Consider the following 18,900-nt stretch of genomic DNA (forward strand, 5'->3'; position numbering starts at 1 on the left):
GACTCGATTGCCTGCCTCTGCCCTATGTGTTCAAACGATGCCCATGGGAGCTTCGCCGCGGCGCGGTGCAGGTCATCTGGGGAGGGGGGAGGGGTCTGGGAAACTCTCTCAATGCACTTTAGGCATTTATTTCTCGGCAAAGAAAAAAATGGGCAATTCCAGCCGGAACCCTAATTACTTTGGGAACAAACAGAAGATTGAGAGGGGAGAGAGCCAGGCGAGGAAAGAAGTTTCATCACATTTATAATTTTTTTATAATTCGTGTGTGTGTGTGTGTGTGTGTGTTCCCACCTCCCTCCCGGGCGCACGAAGTTTGCCTGTTTCAAGCCCCCCGCGCGGCTCCTGTGCATAGGTGGTTACACCTCGATTCTGCCGGTAACGAGTGAAACAGGTGTCTACAGGTGTCTTGCGCGCACCGCGATTGCTGATTGGCTGTGCAGACTCTGGTGAAATACTTAAATGTGTCCTGCAGCTGCAGGGTCTTCGCGGGGTGAACGCTCGGCATACGCAGTTGCTTCGCCTTTACCCGTGAGCTTGTCTGCTGCCCTGTCGTTTCAGGACGCGACCCCGCGCCGCGTGTGCCGTGAGGCCGCTGGGGCAGCGGACGTGCCTTCCCCGCTGAGAAGCGCGCCGGAGCGGCGTCCCGTGGGGAAGATGAGCGGCACCAGCGCCAGGTCCAGCCACCTGTCTCAGCCGGTCGTGAAGAGCGTGCTGGTGTACCGCAACGGGGACCCCTTCTTCGCGGGGCGCCGCTTCGTCTTCCACGAGAAGAAGGTGTCCAGCTTCGACGTCTTCCTCAAGGAGGTGACGGGCGGCGTTCAGGCGCCCTTTGGGGCCGTCAGGAACATCTACACCCCGCGGACCGGGCACCGCATCCGGAAGCTAGACCAGATCCAGACCGGGGGCAACTACGTGGCCGGGGGCCAGGAAGCCTTCAAGAAACTCAAGTGAGTCCTTCTATCCCCACCGCCCGTCATTTCAGAGGGTTCTAAGGTGGAATGGAATAACCCCCGCCTCACCCCACGCCTCGGTGCGCTCAGGGGCTGTGACTGTGCGGGTTGATGCCACTCAAGGCTCCCGCTGCGGCTGGGGTCAGAGGTTGAAAGTGTGATTGGAAAAGAAAGTTCACGTACAGAGCAGTAGGAACAGACTTTAAATGTGTGTATAAGGAGTGGGAATCAAAAAAAAAAAAAAAAGTATTCCGTGACTAGCTATTTGGAAAGAGTAGCACAAACGTCATGTTAGATATTTGGCATTTTCTGTTCTGCTTTTTCTCTTAACACTTTTGCTTGGAACCTATCATTTTATTTCATTTTAATTTTTGTTGGAGTATAGTTGATTTACAATGTTGGAACCTATCATATGAGTTTAAATAAAGACTTCTTAAAAATCACTTGGAAGTATTGTCACCCATAAAGAAAAGTGCTTTCAACCTTTCAATTCCAAGTAGAACTGACCACACCCCACTTTGTGACCCTCCTCCCACCTCCTGCACGTTTATGTTATTTCCTTAATGCTTGGAAAAGTTTACTGGCTTACTGTATTTGTCTACATGTCTGTCACCAGGTACTTGATGGTTAAACCTTCAAGGACAGAGGTCGTTAGTGGTGCTTATCCCCAGTTCCTGGCAGGGCGCTCACTTATTGTGGGCGTTCAGTGAATCTGCAAACTGTGCTTAGGTCTCTGAAGGGAGCAAAGATAAGACAGGATTCCTTGTCTTTTGGAGTTCACAATCTAACAGGAGACAGACTACATGCACACCAGTAATTTTAATGCAAAGTACAAAAGAATGAGTGCAATTAGAAAGATAGTTAGAGTTATATGGGAGTTGAGAGAAATTATTCCTCGTGGGAGTGGGTACTGTAGGACAGGTAGAATTTAATATTCCATAGGGTTTTTTTTTATAGCTTTACTGAGATATATTTCACATAACACAAACCACAGTGGTTTTTAGTATATTCATAGAGTTTTGCCGCCATCACCACAAACTAATATTAGAACATTTCCATCACTCCAAAAAGAAACCCTGTACCTTCCCAGTTTCCCCTTCTCCCCATGCTCTAGTAACCACTAATCAGTAGTAGTTAATTTCTCTGTCTCTATGGATTTGCCTATTCTGGACATTTTATATACAGGCATACCTCAGAGATATTGCAAGTTCTGATCCAGACCACTGCAATAAAATGAATATTGCAATAAAGCAAGTCACAGGAGTTTTTTGGTTTCCCAGTGTATATGAAAGTTATGTTTACACTATGCTGTAGTCTATTATGTGTGCAATAATAACATTATGTCTAAAAAAGTACATGCCTTATTTAAAAAATACTTTATTGCTAAAAAATGCTAATCATCATTTGAGCTCTTAGCAAGTCATGGTAGTAACATCAAAGATCACTGATCACAGATTACCATAACAAATATAATATAATGAACAAGTGTGAAATATTGCAAGAATTACCAAAATGTGACACAGAGACATGAAGTGAGCAAATGCTGTTGCAAAAAATGGCGCTGATAGATTTGCTCCATGCAGGGTGGCCACAAACCTGATTCAATTTGTAAAAAAATGTAATATCTGTTAAGTGCAATAAAATGAGGTATGCCTGTAAAAGGAACCATACAATATATGACCTTTTGTGTTTCTGTCTTCTTTCACTTAGCATAATGTTTTCAAGGCTTATCATGTTATAGTATGTATCAGTACTTCATTCTTTTTATTGTTGAATAATATTCCATGATATGGCTATACCACATTGTGTTTATCTGTTAATCAGTTGATGGATATTTGGATTGCTTCACTTTTGGCTAATATGAATAATGCTGCTATGAACATTTTCATTTCTCTTTGGGTATATACAAGTTTTCATTATTTGGGTATGTATAAGTTTTCATTTCTCTTTGGGTATATACCTAGGAGTGGAATTGCTGGATTGTATGGTAAGTCTATATTCCATAGGTTTTTTCCCCCCATAGTTTTTAATATAATATTTTAATTAAAATTTAACTTGGGCCTCAGGATGGGAAAAAAGAACCTTTACCATAAAATCTATGCTTGTGACTTTTGATTGTGTAGAACTATTTTCCCAAATATCGCTGAAGTTATCTAATATCATCCTAGCTTGTGTAAGTTTGTTTAAATTGAGTTCTAGGTGTTCTGCTTTTTTGTTATGCCAGATGTTCTTTTTATGGGAGGTGAGGGATACATTTGGATTTAGTTTCCCTTCCCTGAAACCTCCTTTAGTATGCTTTGTCTAACTTCCTTAGAAAAGAGCCAAATGAAACTGTACTTCAAAATAACTTAGAACTTAAAGCTGAGAGTCAGGAGACTTGTGTTTGAGCTGTTTATTAGCTCTGCATCCTTGTGCAATTCACTTGACACAGCTAGTTAGTTTCCTAACGCAGAAAAGGAATATAACTATTCCTACCTCACAGTCTTGTAGAAAGTAAATGGTATGGATGTGAATGTGTTTTGTAAACAACGAAGTGTTATAAATGCAAAGCATCTCTGTGTCCAGTTCCTTTCATCATATACTTCGTTAATTTTTTAAATTAAATAATTTTCATATGAAGCAATTTCATGGGAATGTAAATCTGCAATTCCAGACTCACTTTAATAATTCGTATTCTCTTTTGTTTATTTAGTGTTACCAACTCAAAAGATAAAAACAGGTACAGTTCCAAACCAAATAGAAAGTGCACTTCAAATCACTCTTTATATATATATATATATATATATATATGTATGTATGTATGTATATAAAAGAGATTTGCATGGTTATTTTTGCTTTTAACTCACACACAAAAACCCTGAGTTTGTTATAACAGTGTCCATGGTTAATTTTCCATGCTGACAGATGGATATTTATTTGTGTTAAAGTGGTGGTATCTATGGTTATAATGATAGAAGCCAAGAAGATTTAAATGCTGAATATATTTGAAGCTTTGCAGTTTTAAGTTTACATAACAAATGAAGCAACTGGTAGAACAAAAGAAAGCCCAAAAGATATTGAGGATAATTCATGCCACTTAGACCCTAACTGATGTTGTAGAAGATAACAATGGTGGAAAAATAATTTTCAAATGAAAATGATCAACTTTGTTCTTGCATATCTTTTACTCATGTTTCTTCTAATATTTTTGAAATGGTGATTAAACTTCAGGTAGCTATTAAACTTTTATTTTATTGCAGAGAATTCTAGAGATTGTTATTTTCCCCAGAGTTTTCCTTATGCATTTGGGGACGTTGACTCTACTACATGTGGATCTGAAATCACTTTCCTGCACATGACAGTTAGAATGTTTTATTTTTATGTCAGATATCAGTCCCTGAAGATTTCCGAAAGACCCATTTTATTGTTAAGCAGAGGGAGAATTTTCACTGTCTTGTATAATACTGTTTATGGAAGAGAAATGCATGATAATTTGCAGAAGTATGGATTAAGTAAAGCGTTCTATCCAAAAACCAACAAAATAAAACATAGCCAAAATTAATTCTAATATGAACTTTTTTGGCAACTCGGCAATTATGGTAGTTGAGGTAGAGAATGTATCTATCTTTCTATCTATGGTTATAAATTAAATCCTAGATTTGTATTTATTTTTAATATTAAAACATTTATTTAGCACCTTCTATGTATGAAGCACAGTGGAACAAGATCACAGTGATGGACAGATAGCTTGAAGTGGACAAAGGTATAAAGTTTTTAGGTTGTGCTTATGCTATAGCTAAAGAATGATCACTAGTTAATATATGTAGCAAACAGTAATGGAATAATAGGGGTCTCCAGAGGTTAACTAGTTTACCCATCTGTATTTTAGCCGAACCAGTGCCTAAACCATCCATCCCACACGGCTGAGCGTTTCTGGATCATTAAAGTGCTCTCCCAGGAAAAAAGATTTCCCAGCTTTTCACAGTTGTTACTCTAATGCATGGGATCAGTACTACTTTCTTTGGCCTAAAGTCTGTGATTAATAGAACTAACTGTTAAGCAGCTTTACACACAAACCACTCTTTATATCAAAATTGATATAAAAATAAGAAATACCATATATATAGTAAGTAGCTGACCATTGTGGGGAAAAATGTTCCCCAGTGGAAGTATGTATTTCTAAGACTTCAATTTCATTGAAGTTTAGCATGGACATGTGTCAGCCTTGAAAGCAGTTCCTGTTATTATAATGGCTTTTAATTAGTAGCTATTGATTTTTGCTTTAGGCTTAAGTATTTCCTATGGCTAGCTTTACTTTTTAATAATTTTTAAAAAGGCAATTTACATAGCTGATTCAAAAGTAATAAAAGAAGCCCTTATTGTTTTTTTTTCCCCCAGTTACTTGGACATAGGAGAAATCAAGAAAAGACCGATGGAAGTTGTGAATACAGAGGTAATGCAAATAATAGTAACAGTGCTGCTTTGTGTTTCTTATGGTATGTCTTAGAGATTTGGATGACATTCTAATCGAGATAAATTGTCTAATGTATATGAACAGGACATTAGATGTTTTAAGGCAAAGATAACCCTTTCTGTGGATCATTATCAGAAACAGACCGAGTAGGTGTCCTCAGATGTGTAGGACTAGACACAACATGCTCTTATTCTCCCATTTTCTAGCTGCGTGTTCTCTGGTTGAAACCCATAGGGATTTTCCCTGTCAAGTAAGAAGAGATTCTAAGCACCGTGATACCAACCTTTGCCAAAACTACATCCCCTGTCCTGACTTGCTTCTGACAGTCCAATGTCTGAAATGGCCAGGATCACTCTGACTGGCCCTGAGACTTTCAAAGGAGCCTGTTAAGACTTCCTGTGATATCAGGAAAACACCTCCATGTTAACTTGCGTTAAAGTTCATTTGAGCGTGGTCACCAGAAGCTTGCATGAAGACTGGCAATGAGTCTTGTGACATAGATATTCATTCCACTATGTTCCACACAGCATCTGGATCCCTAGTGGAATCATGTCTAGTGGGTATTCTATAGGATGTATTCCTTAGTTTATGGATGAAAAAATAGATTAAAAACAAAATTAAGGCAACAGCCTTAAATGTCCCAGTGAGACAGGGAAAATGATAGTTAAGCCCAGATTGGGATTCTGTTCAGCAGCCAGACTTGTCCTCCTCCCATTTGGACCCCACAGGGTCAAGTGCTCCCAGTGGGTGTGTCCTGCCAGTGAAGAAATGACTAACAGGAAAGGAGTTTTTCCTTATTTGTAGTGCAGAGCCCCAGGGAGACCCCTCAGCTCTGGCCATTTCCTCCCATGCTGGGTTTATGCCCAACAGGACCAAACTGGTCTCTCTAGGAAAAAAAAAAAAACTACGTAGGAAAAAATTTTAATTGTGCAGTATTTTTAATAACGTGAGGTTAAATTCATCATTCAAATAATTTGTGGGAAAACGTGGTAATCCCAGACATTATTTAAAATAATATTGTTTGTATTTTTGATTTTCAATGTATGAAAAGTTGATAATTTATGAAAGTGATAAGATTTATAGCTTAACGTAGACAAAAATATAAATTTTTCAGGTGGTCCTTATGTTACAGGTAAAGAATGACTGCTAGTTAATATCTATAGCAAGTAGTAAGAAAAGACATTAGTGTATTCGTTCTGGATATAATATTGTTTGAAGGACACACAATGGCTTCAAGTAAGCTATCAACACCTTGCTTGAAGTTAGTGACTGAAGCCGAATTTCTGCAGTAGGATTTGAAATGTGTGAATTCCAGAAAAATTATGAGTATATATTTACTCTGGATTCCAGTGTCTTTGATGAAGACATTGGGTCTGGCAAATTGCAAGAGGTGTGCAAAAAATTTTTGGAATATACTTAAAAAAAAAGATTATCCTTAACAAAAGAGGCATTCACAAGGACTCCAGTGAATTTAATTTGCTAATTGTTCTTCCACTTTGAAGCAGGAACTATTGATTTCTCTTTACTTGGGGCCTGTGCGCGGGCCACACAGACAAGGTTCTGATTTATGAATGCACGTCTTACATGTGACAAATCCACCCCTTATCTCCAACTAGAAGACAGCATCTCTCCCTCTTCTAGAACACTGTATCTCTCCCACTTTACTTCTTACTGGTGATTCCTGCCTCTTCTCATTTGCTCTAACTGCATGGATCCTGCTGTAGCCTTTCATTTCTTCTCAGCCCTTCCCCTCGCAGTCTTCCAAAGGGGGTCATTTTGGGGATGCAGAGCAGGTGGGAAGAGGTGGTGAGAAACTGTTCTGTTTGTCCGTGACCTTCAGCACTTTGCCTCACCCACCCAAGCCCCACTCTCCGACCTTTGTCCCCCTCAACCTTCCCCCCCAGTCTAGACAGCAGTGTATTTACTTCCCTCACTTTGCATTTCCAGTCTTTTTCCGCCGCTCCGCGCGGCATGCAGAATCTTGGTACCCCAACCAGGCATCAAACCCGTGCCCCTTGCAGTGGAAGTGAGGAGTCCTAACCACTGGACCAGGGAAGTCCCTTGCATTTCCAGTCTTGATCTTCAACACAGACACCCTCCTCCCCAAAGCCCACACCATGACCACACGCAAAGCCTGCTTTGAGCAAGGGGACCCCTGTTTTCATTGCCAGCAAGGGAGAGTTTTGGGTTCCGGGCATCCAAAATAGGAATTCTGAATGCATTTTCCCATAGAGATATCACTTTTACTGTTGGTTCTGCAGTCTTATTGATGCTGTTTTAGGTGGAGCACAAGTCAGAAAGGCTTTTGTAGGCTGAGCTGAGAACCTCACTTTTGTGTGTGTAGTTCTTACTGGGCAGAAATACCTCTCTCTTTTTCACAAGTGATTAACCATCAGACTTTTAGAATTCCACAAGTTTATAAGTTAGAGGACAATCTATGTTCAAAATTTGAGAACAAACTTGACAGACACTGGCCTTTCACAATATTATAGATTCTATTTTCTTGATCTAAGGTGGTGATTTCCTTTCAACATTTGTGTCTACTGAGAAAAGAGTGCACACCTGGTAAAATACTGTTGATGACTGCTATTCTTTGGAGGAAGATAACACATCTTTCTCCCAATCACAGGGAGGGATTCACAGAAATAATTTTGAAGTGGGAACATGAATACACAGAATTGGAGAGTTTAGAGAAGAGTTTGTTTCAGAGAAGAAGTTTCAATGCAGTAGTAGCACAAATAATGTCTATTCAAAGATGCTTCAATATGAAGAGTTAGTAAAATTACCTATTCATCAAAACTGGGGACATTTCCCTCAAATCTGATGTATGGCATATTGTTTAAGTTTTCAGTGTTGGGGTTACCTAATAAAAGCCACCACACTGAGGTAGATGATTCAATTTTTCTAATTGCTTGAAGCATATTAATTCTGATTATTCACAGTGCACATTATAACAGAAGGACTTTTGCCGTCTGTTGGGGTTTTGTAGGACGTGTGGCGTTGGGTCCCACAGCTGTGGCTAGATTTTCACATGTGGTAGGAAACCCAGCCAGTGGGTGCTGGGGGTCAGCAGCATTCCTTTCCTCCTCCCGGAGCACCGCCCCCCCAAGTCCATAATACAGTTTGCTTGTTCTTTAGACAGTTAATAGTTTAGACACAGTGGTATCCACTTGCTGACTGCAGGTCACATAATGAGAATGGGCATGTCATCTTGACGTTCCAAGTTCTGCTGTGGTTTCTGTCATTGCCCTTCTGTGCCATGAAAGTCATCTTTGAAGAGACACTGAAAGGACAGCTAGTCCTATTCCTCCTCTTCTTTGTAGCCATGTCATCAGGACAGACAAAGGCAGAACTCTAATGCACCTGTTCCACTAACCTGAAAGAAGTACGTGGTCTTATGTGGCCAACACTTTTTGCAGCAGGAGGAAGGGGGAGGGGAAGCGGAGGAAAGACAGAGAAGAAAAAGGAGATGGGAGAAAGAAAAGCAAAACGGTGACTGTGGTTTGCACCTGCTCCAAAGTTGGGCTGCGCTGTGGGCTCTGAGCCCTTCCTTACCTCTCGACACCGGGCCTTGCTTTTAATAACATCCAGATACAGAGACCTTCTAGGCCCCCCTTGGACTCCTGCCTCTATTCCCCAGTCATTGTTTTGAGCTATATTTTCATCTTTCTTCCCGCTTTCCCTGCATCGGTGGTGGTTTTAATAAAGACAGTGTTCTCATCTTCTGACCTTGGTAGTTCATCTCCTTATTTTTGTCTTCCCAGTCCTCTCTCTGCTTCCTTTCCTCCCCTCCTCTCTGCCCAGTTTCAGATCTCGTTCTATGTTTCCATGTTCCAAGTCCACTCACCAACTTCTTCCTTTCCTCTCTCAGGGAAGCCGTCTATGGAGCCCTCCGTCCTCATGCACTGGGAGCCTCTCATCCGCATGTGGGATACCTTTCCTCTTGCTTACCAGCTCGCATCGTGCTTCTACCCTTTCCCTTTAACTGAAGGAGGGTCTTCTTAGTTTCCTGCTTTATCCACTTTGCTTTCACATGATTGAACCCCTGTACTGTGCAGCACGGTAGGCAGAGAGCAGGGGAGAAAAATGAACCAGACGTGTATAACCTCTCACCTCCAGGAATTTGCCGTCTTGCTGGAAAGACAGATATATGAAAATCTCCAGTTACTGCATAATAAGCGATTCAGTTTGGTAGGGGTTCAACTCCATGTGTGCTGAGCTGTTTATTTCAAATGCTTTTGACTTTATCAGGTGGCAACAAAGCCATCGGTGAACTCTTCAAAGGGAAGCTTCCTTCTTCTTTGACCTAGAGTTGTAGATGTTGCTGATCGGCTGATCAGCTCTTCCCTGTCTCATCCATGTAGTGAATCCTTTAGATTATGACATTCTTTAACACTTATTTAGAGAGCAAAATCTGTTTCACTGGGTAAGAGGCCTTGGATCGGGCCATTCTGGACAGAGGAGACAAGCAGACAGTTTGGCTACATAGCACTTAGGATGTGTTGGGAGCTGTGAGTCATCAGGTATAAAATGAGTACTTCCCCTCTCTTTTAGGAGTCCAGGGGAGAAGACAGGGAAGTAAACCAACTATTATTATCCAGGACACATGTGCTTGGCTAGAAGGATGCTTGGAGGACTGAAGAAAGGTAGATGGGATTAGGTTTATGGGTCAGTCAGTTTTGAAAAGATTTTAAATATAACAATCTTTTCTTTTTGGCCCATTTCTCTTAGATTAAGGTTTTGAGAATGTCCCTTTCTACTCCTTGATTAAGGAGGATTATTTAATACTTGTATCTGTGTAAAGATCAAAGCCTGTCTGACAGAGTGAAAATCAGCTGGATGGAGAAGCAACAAAGGCAGCCTTGCCACTAGTCAGGCTTGGAGGACAGACACATAGCAGGCCAGCTGCAAAGTTATCATAGAACACTGCTTCTCCCAGTTATGCAGCAGCTGTAAGATGCCACAAGGGCCTCCCTTTCAGTGATTAATGCTTACTTGCGGCTGACACTCCAGACCTGCTTTGCTGTTCTCATATTTTATTGGTCATCTTTATTTTTTATTTTTATTTTTTGGCCGGGCCGCACAGCTTGCGGGATCTTAGTTCCCCGACCAGGGATTGAACCTGGGCCACAGCAGTGAAAGCGTGGAATCCTAACCACTGGACCACCAGGGAATTCCCTACTGGACATCTTTAGTTGCTAAATCACCCTCACCTCATAACAACCCCTAGTTAATCCCCACATCTAATTTCACCTCAAAACTGCAGTCACTCCAGAACTGAATCGGCTTCCCTTAGACCCTCCTTGGAATCCTTCAACGAGAACCCAAACCTTACAAAAGATGATTCCCTTCTCGGTCTTTCTCAGCATCATTTTGTGCTTTCTCTGAGTGCCATCCCTCGCTGCACCAAATCAATAAATCTGATTTTGTCTGACTACAAATTTGTTCCTGTTGCTGGTAGTCATCAACTGATTAGGCTTTAACACATGTGTCAGAGCTGCCTGTTAGATTGTACGTCCCTAGGAGGTCTGCTAATTCTGTATAGTACCTAGCATTAATAGGCTGGTAGTCGTTTTAATTCTCTATAGTGTTGAATGTGCCTTATCATAGTTAAGGGAGACATCTGTTTGCCTCAAGCGTGCCTGGTGATTCTGCATTTCACATATGGGTGGGATGTCTCAAATAATTTAAGTCTTCATGGCCACTATCTATCTAGCTTTTTTTTTTTTTTTTGGTGGTACGCGGGCCTCTCACTGCTGTGGCCTCTCCTGTTGCAGAGCACAGGCTCCGGACGCGCAGGCTCAGCGGCCATGGCTCACGGGCCCAGCCGCTCCGCGGCATGTGGGATCCTCCCGGACCGGGACACGAACCTGTGTCCCCTGCATTGGCAGGCGGACTCTCAACCACTGCGCCACCAGGGAAGCCCCTATCTAGCTTTTGTTTCAGGGATAAAATTAGTTTAGTTAAACCTTTGTGTGATTCATTTATTGTCTCTACTATAATTTGGAGCTATATTAAATGAATGTTATTCATTTAACATGGATTTATTGTGTGACTGCTATGTGCCAGGCATTGTGCTTGTCACCTGAGAACCAAATCACATGGCCCCTGTCCTCATGGAGTTGACTACTCTTTAGCCTTCCTTGCCTGCCATGCCTTGCTCTTAACTCTACCAACATTGATCTTTGTTGTAGAACTTGTAGATTTATTTGGCTCAAAAGCCCACATTTTAAGGGCTAAACAGTTTTTGAACTTTATCAATAATGGGTCAGGAAATAATGGGACTAATTTTTGAGGAGCAATAAACTCCTAATTTCTGGAAAATTTGTTCCATTTTCCTGGAGTTATAAACACCTTAGCTGCTAGTTGTAACCTGAATAATGGCTGGAGTTGTCCATCTCCTATGATCGAGATAAAATTGGCTTGAACCTCCATTACTTAGCCTTTGGAATGTCCTACATTCTTCCCAAGACTTCTGTGAATTCCTGCAGGGATTATTACCTCATGCTCACCTCTTTGCCTGAGCTTCTGCTTCCAAAGTATTAGCTGAGTTCATGGACTGTCTTGTTCCTCTACAGGTTGTATTTGTTTAAGGCCCCACCAACTTAGAGGAGAAATCCTCTCATTGATGTACACACAAATACCCCGTTCCCACAAGTTTGTGTGTGGTGAAATTTACCAATGGTTTGTAGAAATGGAGTGGGTTTTATAGGTAATTTAGAAGTGCCAACAACTCAAAACTTAGTATCAGACTTCCTCATTCTTAAAAATAGCTTGGTCTTAGATGCCAGTTCAGGTTCTAGTCTTTTACCTTGCTTCTTGACCTCCTCTTTCTTTTTTTCCCCTCTGCCATTCTCTTCTCTGTTCTACTCCCACTCCAGTTTCTTTTCTTTTTCATAAATTTATTTATTTATTTATTTATTTTTGGCTGCATTGGGTCTTCACTGCTGCACGCAGGCTTTCTCTAGTTGTGGTGAGCGGGGGCTACTCTTTGTTACGGTGCGCGGGCTTCTCTTTGCAGTGGCTTCTCTTGTTGTGGAGCACAGGCTGTAGGCACACGGGCTTCAGTAGTTGTGGCACGCAGGCTCAGTAGTTGTGGCTCGTGGACTCTAGAGCTCAGGCTCAGTAGTTGTGGTGCACGGGCTTAGTTGCTCCATGGCATGTGGGATCTTCCCTGACCAGGGATTGAACCCATGTCCCCTGCATTGGCAGGTGGATTCTTAACCACTGTGCCACCAAGGAAGTTCCGAGCTGCTGTCTTAAAAAGAAATCTTCAAATTAAAATCCAAAGACACCAATGAATGTCTTCCCAAGGAGTGGAAGCTTCCTTGTTGGATAAACATCATGTTGGATCCTCTTCAATACACCTCTGTCAGTTTAGATTTTCATTTATGGAGAATTTGGATAGCCATTGTTTCTTCTTAATGGGGTAGAGTATTGTAGGAGTACCTTGGAGAGGAGGAAAGAAAGAAAGTGAGTTTTTGAAACCTCAGAACTTGGCCTGGTCTGAAAAGGTTGTGGGAACATGGGTTGTACTTCTGGTCAGTCACTCCAGTGAATGTCTTTAAGATTTTGAATATCATTATCAAAACTTCACATTTCAGTTTAATCATTAGGCCTCATCTCCAGTGAAACATACTATGAGATTTCCTACGTAAAGGCTTTGGGTTGGGAATGGAATTCTAGACATTAAATTGGGTGTAATTATTAACCTTACTGCAGGAAGGCATGGGGCTCTGTGGTTTCACTAACTAATCTTTAGCCTGGGAATTCTGAGTTCAAAGGGGGAACTACAAAATAGTTAAACTCCTAAATATTTCTTTCTTTAACTTGGGGAAAGATTTCCAGATTATGTTAGTCAAGTTTACTAATTTATCGAAGAATCAAAGAAAATGAAACCCACTTTTGTGAGTTCTTCCAACAATAATTGAAGCCCCTTTCCAATCTTTTATTTTACACCTTTCCCCCATCTCTCTAATGTATCTGCTAAGTGAGAAGCATTCTTTTAAGGACAGCCAGTTCACATCAGTGGTCATGGTGATTCCAAGGTGTCTATGACCTTGACAAGGCTCTAGGAAGACAGAGTTTTCTGTTGAAGAACAAAACTGGCCATATTTCATTTTTCTTTCTTCTTTTTAAAAAATATTTATTTATTTTATTTTTGGCTGTGTCGAGTCTTAGTCGCGGCACATGGAATCTTCATTGTGGCATGCAGGATCCTCCGCTGTGGTGCAAGGGCTCTGTAGTTGCGGCACGTGGGCTTAGTTGCCCCGCGACATGTGGGATCTTAGTTCCCTGACCAGGGATTGAACTCACGTCCCTTGCATTGGAAGGCGGATTATTAACCACTGGACCACCGGGGAAGTCCCTCATTTTTCTTTCACACTTTCTTGTCTTTTTGCTTTTCTCAGTATTGAACTGTGTGTGTGTGTGTGTGTGTGTGTGTGTGTGTGTGTGTGTGAACAAGAGGAAGAAAGAGAGAAGTGTTTATGTCAACCTGGAAAATGTTGGTCTAATGAAAAATATCCATTAATAGCCCTGTTCAGCTCTGATCAAAAGCTAAAAGACTGGTGATTTTAGTTTGTCCATTAACATGTGCCGTGGCATTTGTTCCAAATATCTTGCATTTTCTATTTGGCATTTAGACATGATTTTAGAATGTCTGTGAAATTGGAAGATGTGCAAATTAGAGTATGTATATCTTTTTTATTTATAGTAATAAGCTGTTCTAAGCAAAGATAGACATTTAATAAACAGTTACAAAATAATTATCGGGGCTTCCCTGGCGGCGCAGTGGTTGAGAGTCCGCCTGCTGATGCAGGGGACGCGGGTTTGTGCCCCGGTCTTGGAAGATCCCACATGTGGCGGAGCGGCTGGGCCTATGAGCCATGGCCGCTGAGTCTGCGCGTCCGGAGCCTGTGCTCCACAATGGGAGAGGCTACAACAGTGAGAGGCCCGCGTACCGCAAAAAAAAAAAAACAAAAAAAACAAATCAACCTTTTAAGAAAAAACAGAAAAAGTATCTAATAAAATAAATTGCTAGCTAATTGTGTGTGTTTAAAAATATCACTTAATCTAAGTATTGAACTATTCTCAGTAAGACATTTCATTGGCCCCACTAAAATAAAGCCCTTTTGGCAACACCAACAGAACTTCTTGTTCTTACAGTGCATGAGATTTGGAAACACAGAAGATGAAATTTTAGGCATATTTAGTATGATTTGAAGTTCTGCCAAGGTATACCAAACTTTTCATTGATGGATACTGTGCATCTACTAGAAAATCAATACTTAGGTTCACATTTTAGGATAACTTTTAGAACGAGCTTATTGCATTTTCTTGAGAGTCAAAGGGACAATTCATGATGGAAGTATGATTATTTCCACATGGTAGGAATAATAGGAAAATGTGACCAAATAGCAAAGTATAGTCAAGGAAGACAAATTATGCTCAACCATTTATTGAATGCTGCTCATGTACGATTTCACAGTTTCTTGAGAATTTATCCAGAGCCTGCTGAATGCCAGGCAGTGAGCTAGATTCTAGCCACACAGATAGAAAAAGACACTGAGTATGTGCCAATCAGAAATTACAACAAGGTAATGTTGTCAGAGGATGCTGAAAAGAGTTTTCAAAGAAACGCTATTGTGAAAAAGTGTAAAAGATGGGAAAAATAATACCAGAGATTGTTAATCCAAGGGGAGAGAATTTTTTATTTAGACCTAATTAATAATTGGCTTCAATGCTTATACAGAATATGGTGACTAGGTCTTCTCCATCATAGCTGGGTACCGAAAAGGGGAAAAAAAATTAAGCTGTGGTGTGAAGTTTGAAGAATTTCAGTCAGATTGAAAGAAAGCTTTAAAAAACTTGGTTAAGACTACTAAGCATTTATTGAAAGAAAGTGTCCTATCTTCTTTTCATCTGTTTTAAAATATAAATCCATTCCTTTGACTTGCATATTTCAGTTGCATACCAAAATGGCAGAGGTGAATTGAGGTTTCCCTCTAACCTAAAGTTTTGTGGGTTAGGTTGCTGTCAGAGTCTTCCTGGAAAGCCCAGAAGGACCACTGCCCAGGTTGTCATCACAGTCCCTTATGGAGGGAGCAGTGTGTGGGAGGAAACTGCCCAGGTGACTGGCAGCAATCCATGCTGGTACCTTCTGCTGTGATTTCTCAAGTTGCAGAGAGTTCTTCTGTGTAAATAAGCAGGTGGTGCTGTGATTTGCTGGTACTTCCAGTCAGAATTTTTAAAAAGCAACAAAATTTGAAGGCACACCGTGAAAGTAAAGGGTTTGGAGAATATTCCTGTTTTGGAATGTGGTTTTTGTATTTGGAACTGTAGCGTAGCCCCTTGACAGATACAGCAACCATCTAAAGAGATGTTTCAGGTTTTTTTTCCCCACACATTGTACATTCAGAAATGAAAACCCAAGAGAGTGAGGTGTTAAAGGAATAAGGGAAGTGAAACTCAAAGGAATCAGTAATAATAAACAAGCATATAAGTTCATCTATGATGATGCATTCACTTTTTATTAGGATATAGAAACAGTTTAAATTATATTTCTCTTTAATTAAGAATAGATTTGTGTGTGTGTCTGTGGGGTAATCTTAAATGCCTAATTTGTGGAAACTTTGTTTCGGAGATCCAGAGTAGCACAGAGCAGCAATAAATCCTTAGACTGTTCCTCATGGAACAGCATGGTGAGAACACCATGCTAATGAAGGCAGGGACTTGGACTGGGACCCCATGGGACTCTCAGTTCTACTAGGTCCCTGGCCCCAGACTGTCCCCCAAACATCTAGCTGTCCTCTCAAGTGTGGCATTGTTTAAGGCATAGGTGAGAATGTATGTGAAATTCAGCTTACATCTATCACCATATTGGAGAACAACTAAAAAGGTCTGTGTCCCACAGGTAGTAGGCTAATAATCTCATCTTTGTGTACAAAATAAAACATATTTCTGTGTACTTCAAAATGGATGCGTAGAGGCGTTTTTTAAAGGTAGGGCGATTTATTTACATTTGGTTTATTTCAGCCTGAAGTATAAAGGTGGAGTGCTTTAGTATCTAGCTTGGTCAACAATGAAAATTCCCATTTATTATTGTGAAAGACTCCTTTTTAAGCAGCCAGCCAGATCAAGCTCAGACGTCATCCCATGATTACATAGTTTGGATGTTTGGTTTGTTGAAATAAGGTTTATTTCAGCCCACCTGTTAGCTGGGGACAAAACTAAGTGGTAAGGGACTGTGGGAGAGTGAAAACTAAATGGACTTGGTATATTTGCAATGTCTAATGTTTAACCTGGGACATTTCTCTCTAGGAAATTTCTAGTGGCAGTCAGTCCATGCTGCTTTGTGTTTTTTTTCCTCACCTTCTGGCAGTATTTTTGAGTTTCAAAGATTTATGAACCTCCATGGCCATCTTGCTATTTCAAATTATACAACCTAATGTAACTGGGCTGCCAACTTCTGGCAATATTTATAAAAGAAGTCATCTAGGGGGCTTCCCTGGTGGCACAGTGGTTGAGAGTCTGCCTGCCGATGCAGGGGACACGGGTTCGTGCCCCAGTCCGGGAAGATCCCACATGCCGCGGAGCGGCTGGGCCCGTGAGCCATGGCCGCTGAGCCTGCGCGTCCGGAGCCTGTGCTCCGCAACGGGAGAGGCCACAACAGTGAGAGGCCCGCGTACCACAAAAAAAAAAAAAAAAAAAAAAAAAGTCATCTAATATTACCCAAGTTCCATTTTGTAACTTATATGATGATTGATAAAACTCCATAGTCACAGCTTGTTTTTCTAGAAGTGAACAGATAACTCAATTTCCAGTACTATGAGTTTTGCATTAGCTTGTGTACTGTGGGATCTCCCACAGCTGGTTTTTAAAAGCTGGATTAAAGGGACTTCCCTGGTGGTGCAGTGGTTAAGAATCCACCTGCCAATGCAGGGGACACGGGTTTGAGCCCTGGTCTGGGAGGATCCCACATGCCGCAGAGCAACTGAGCCCATGCGCCACAGCTGCTGAGCCTGTGCTCTAGAGCCTGCGAGCCGCAACTACTGAGCCCACGTGCCACAATTACTGAAGCTCGCGTGCCTAGAGCCTGTGCTCTGCAACAAGAGAAGCTACTGCAATGAGAAGCCCGTGCACCACAACAAGGAGTAGCCCCCGTTCACTGCAACTAGAGAAAGCCCACAAGCAGCAATGAAGACCCAATGCAGCCAAAAAAAAAAAAAATGCTGGATTAAAAAAGTGATTTGAGGACTTCCCTGGTGGTCCAGTGGTTAGGACTCCACGCTTCCACTGCAGGGGCATGGGTTTGACCCCTGGTCCGGGAACTCAGATCCCATATGCTGCGAGGCGTGGCCAAAACAACAATAAAACCAAAAAACCCCCAAAGCAAAAACAACAACAAAAGATTTGAAATATCAATTTAAAAATTACAAATATATATATTTACTATAGCATAGAGATTCTTTTAGTATGGCTTTTGCAATGTAGCTGTTTCTCATGAACTCTCAATTGGCTAATATTTAAATTAGTCAAATAGTATATGGAAGTTGGATTGAATTAACTTTCCTCTAGCTGGCACTTCTTCTAATCAGGTTGCTATTCCCTTGTGTTATTCCTGTTTCAATTATTTTATCAATAATATTGATTAACTTTGTCTGACTCTTCTTACCTATTAACTAAACATGTATACATGGATATGTATATAATGAAGTATAGGCATAGGCAATGTGGTTTGTCATTGGGATTTTTCAGCATTTTTACTTAGTGACTCTTATTTATTCCTAAACTCTCTTCCTCTCTTCCACTTCCCTAATTCACTTGCTTATATAGAACCATATTCAAATTGTAATTCTCTGTTTATGAATTCCCTTTGCTCTAGCTTATGGTGTCAAGTTAGTGGAGTTGTGTGTGTCAGATTTGGTGCCAGGAGAACCTGTCCAATGCTTATTATAAATGAAATTATCCTAGAAAGACAATCTTGGTTAGATATCTGCATTTTAATCTGTAGCAATGTCAGTTTAGCTTGTGTCCCAGACACCATGGGATTATTCTGAATATATAGACAGAATTATAGAATCATAATGGCAGTCTTCCAGTACTCCATCTAAGTGATCCTAAATGATTATAGAAGAAGGCTTTGTTGGGGTGTGTGGAGAAGGGGAGTCTGGCAATGGGGTGCTCTGTGTTTCTGTTATTATTTTAGACCTTCTTGCATGTGGGAGGGTTTGGAGCTTAACGGAATGACACACACTAAACTTCCAGCGCTGTGCTGATAGTTAGAGCTCAATTAATGGAAATTATGCCACATTGCTGCTGATGTTAACAAGAGCCCTGTGGTCAGTGAAATAAGAGATGGATCACTGACATTGTATTGGCTGCATTTACTGGCTATGTCCAAAAGGAGAAAATGTAAATGTAAATGCTCGATGGAGTACAAAACCCTCTATGGATGCTAGGTGATACTTATCACTCCTTCTGACTGGGATGACC

At 41.1% G+C, this 18,900-nt stretch overlaps 1 protein-coding gene across 1 annotated transcript in view; it reads left to right on the forward strand.

Moving 5' to 3' along the window:
- Positions 1–559: 559 nt before the first annotated feature.
- Positions 560–18,900, forward strand: part of DCDC2 (doublecortin domain containing 2) — a gene marked incomplete at its 3' end in the record, with an annotated part of 147,910 nt that continues 129,569 nt past the window's right edge. Inside the window, exons 1-2 of the mRNA XM_079712829.1 lie at positions 560–947; positions 5,328–5,382. Coding sequence (XP_079568955.1) covers positions 655–947; positions 5,328–5,382 — 348 coding nt within the window. The 5' untranslated portion in view covers positions 560–654. The remainder of the gene's footprint in view (positions 948–5,327; positions 5,383–18,900) is intronic.

The sequence above is a fragment of the Hyperoodon ampullatus genome (assembly GCF_949752795.1).
Source record: "Hyperoodon ampullatus genome assembly, chromosome: 10".
NCBI classification, from domain to species: domain Eukaryota; kingdom Metazoa; phylum Chordata; class Mammalia; order Artiodactyla; family Ziphiidae; genus Hyperoodon; species Hyperoodon ampullatus.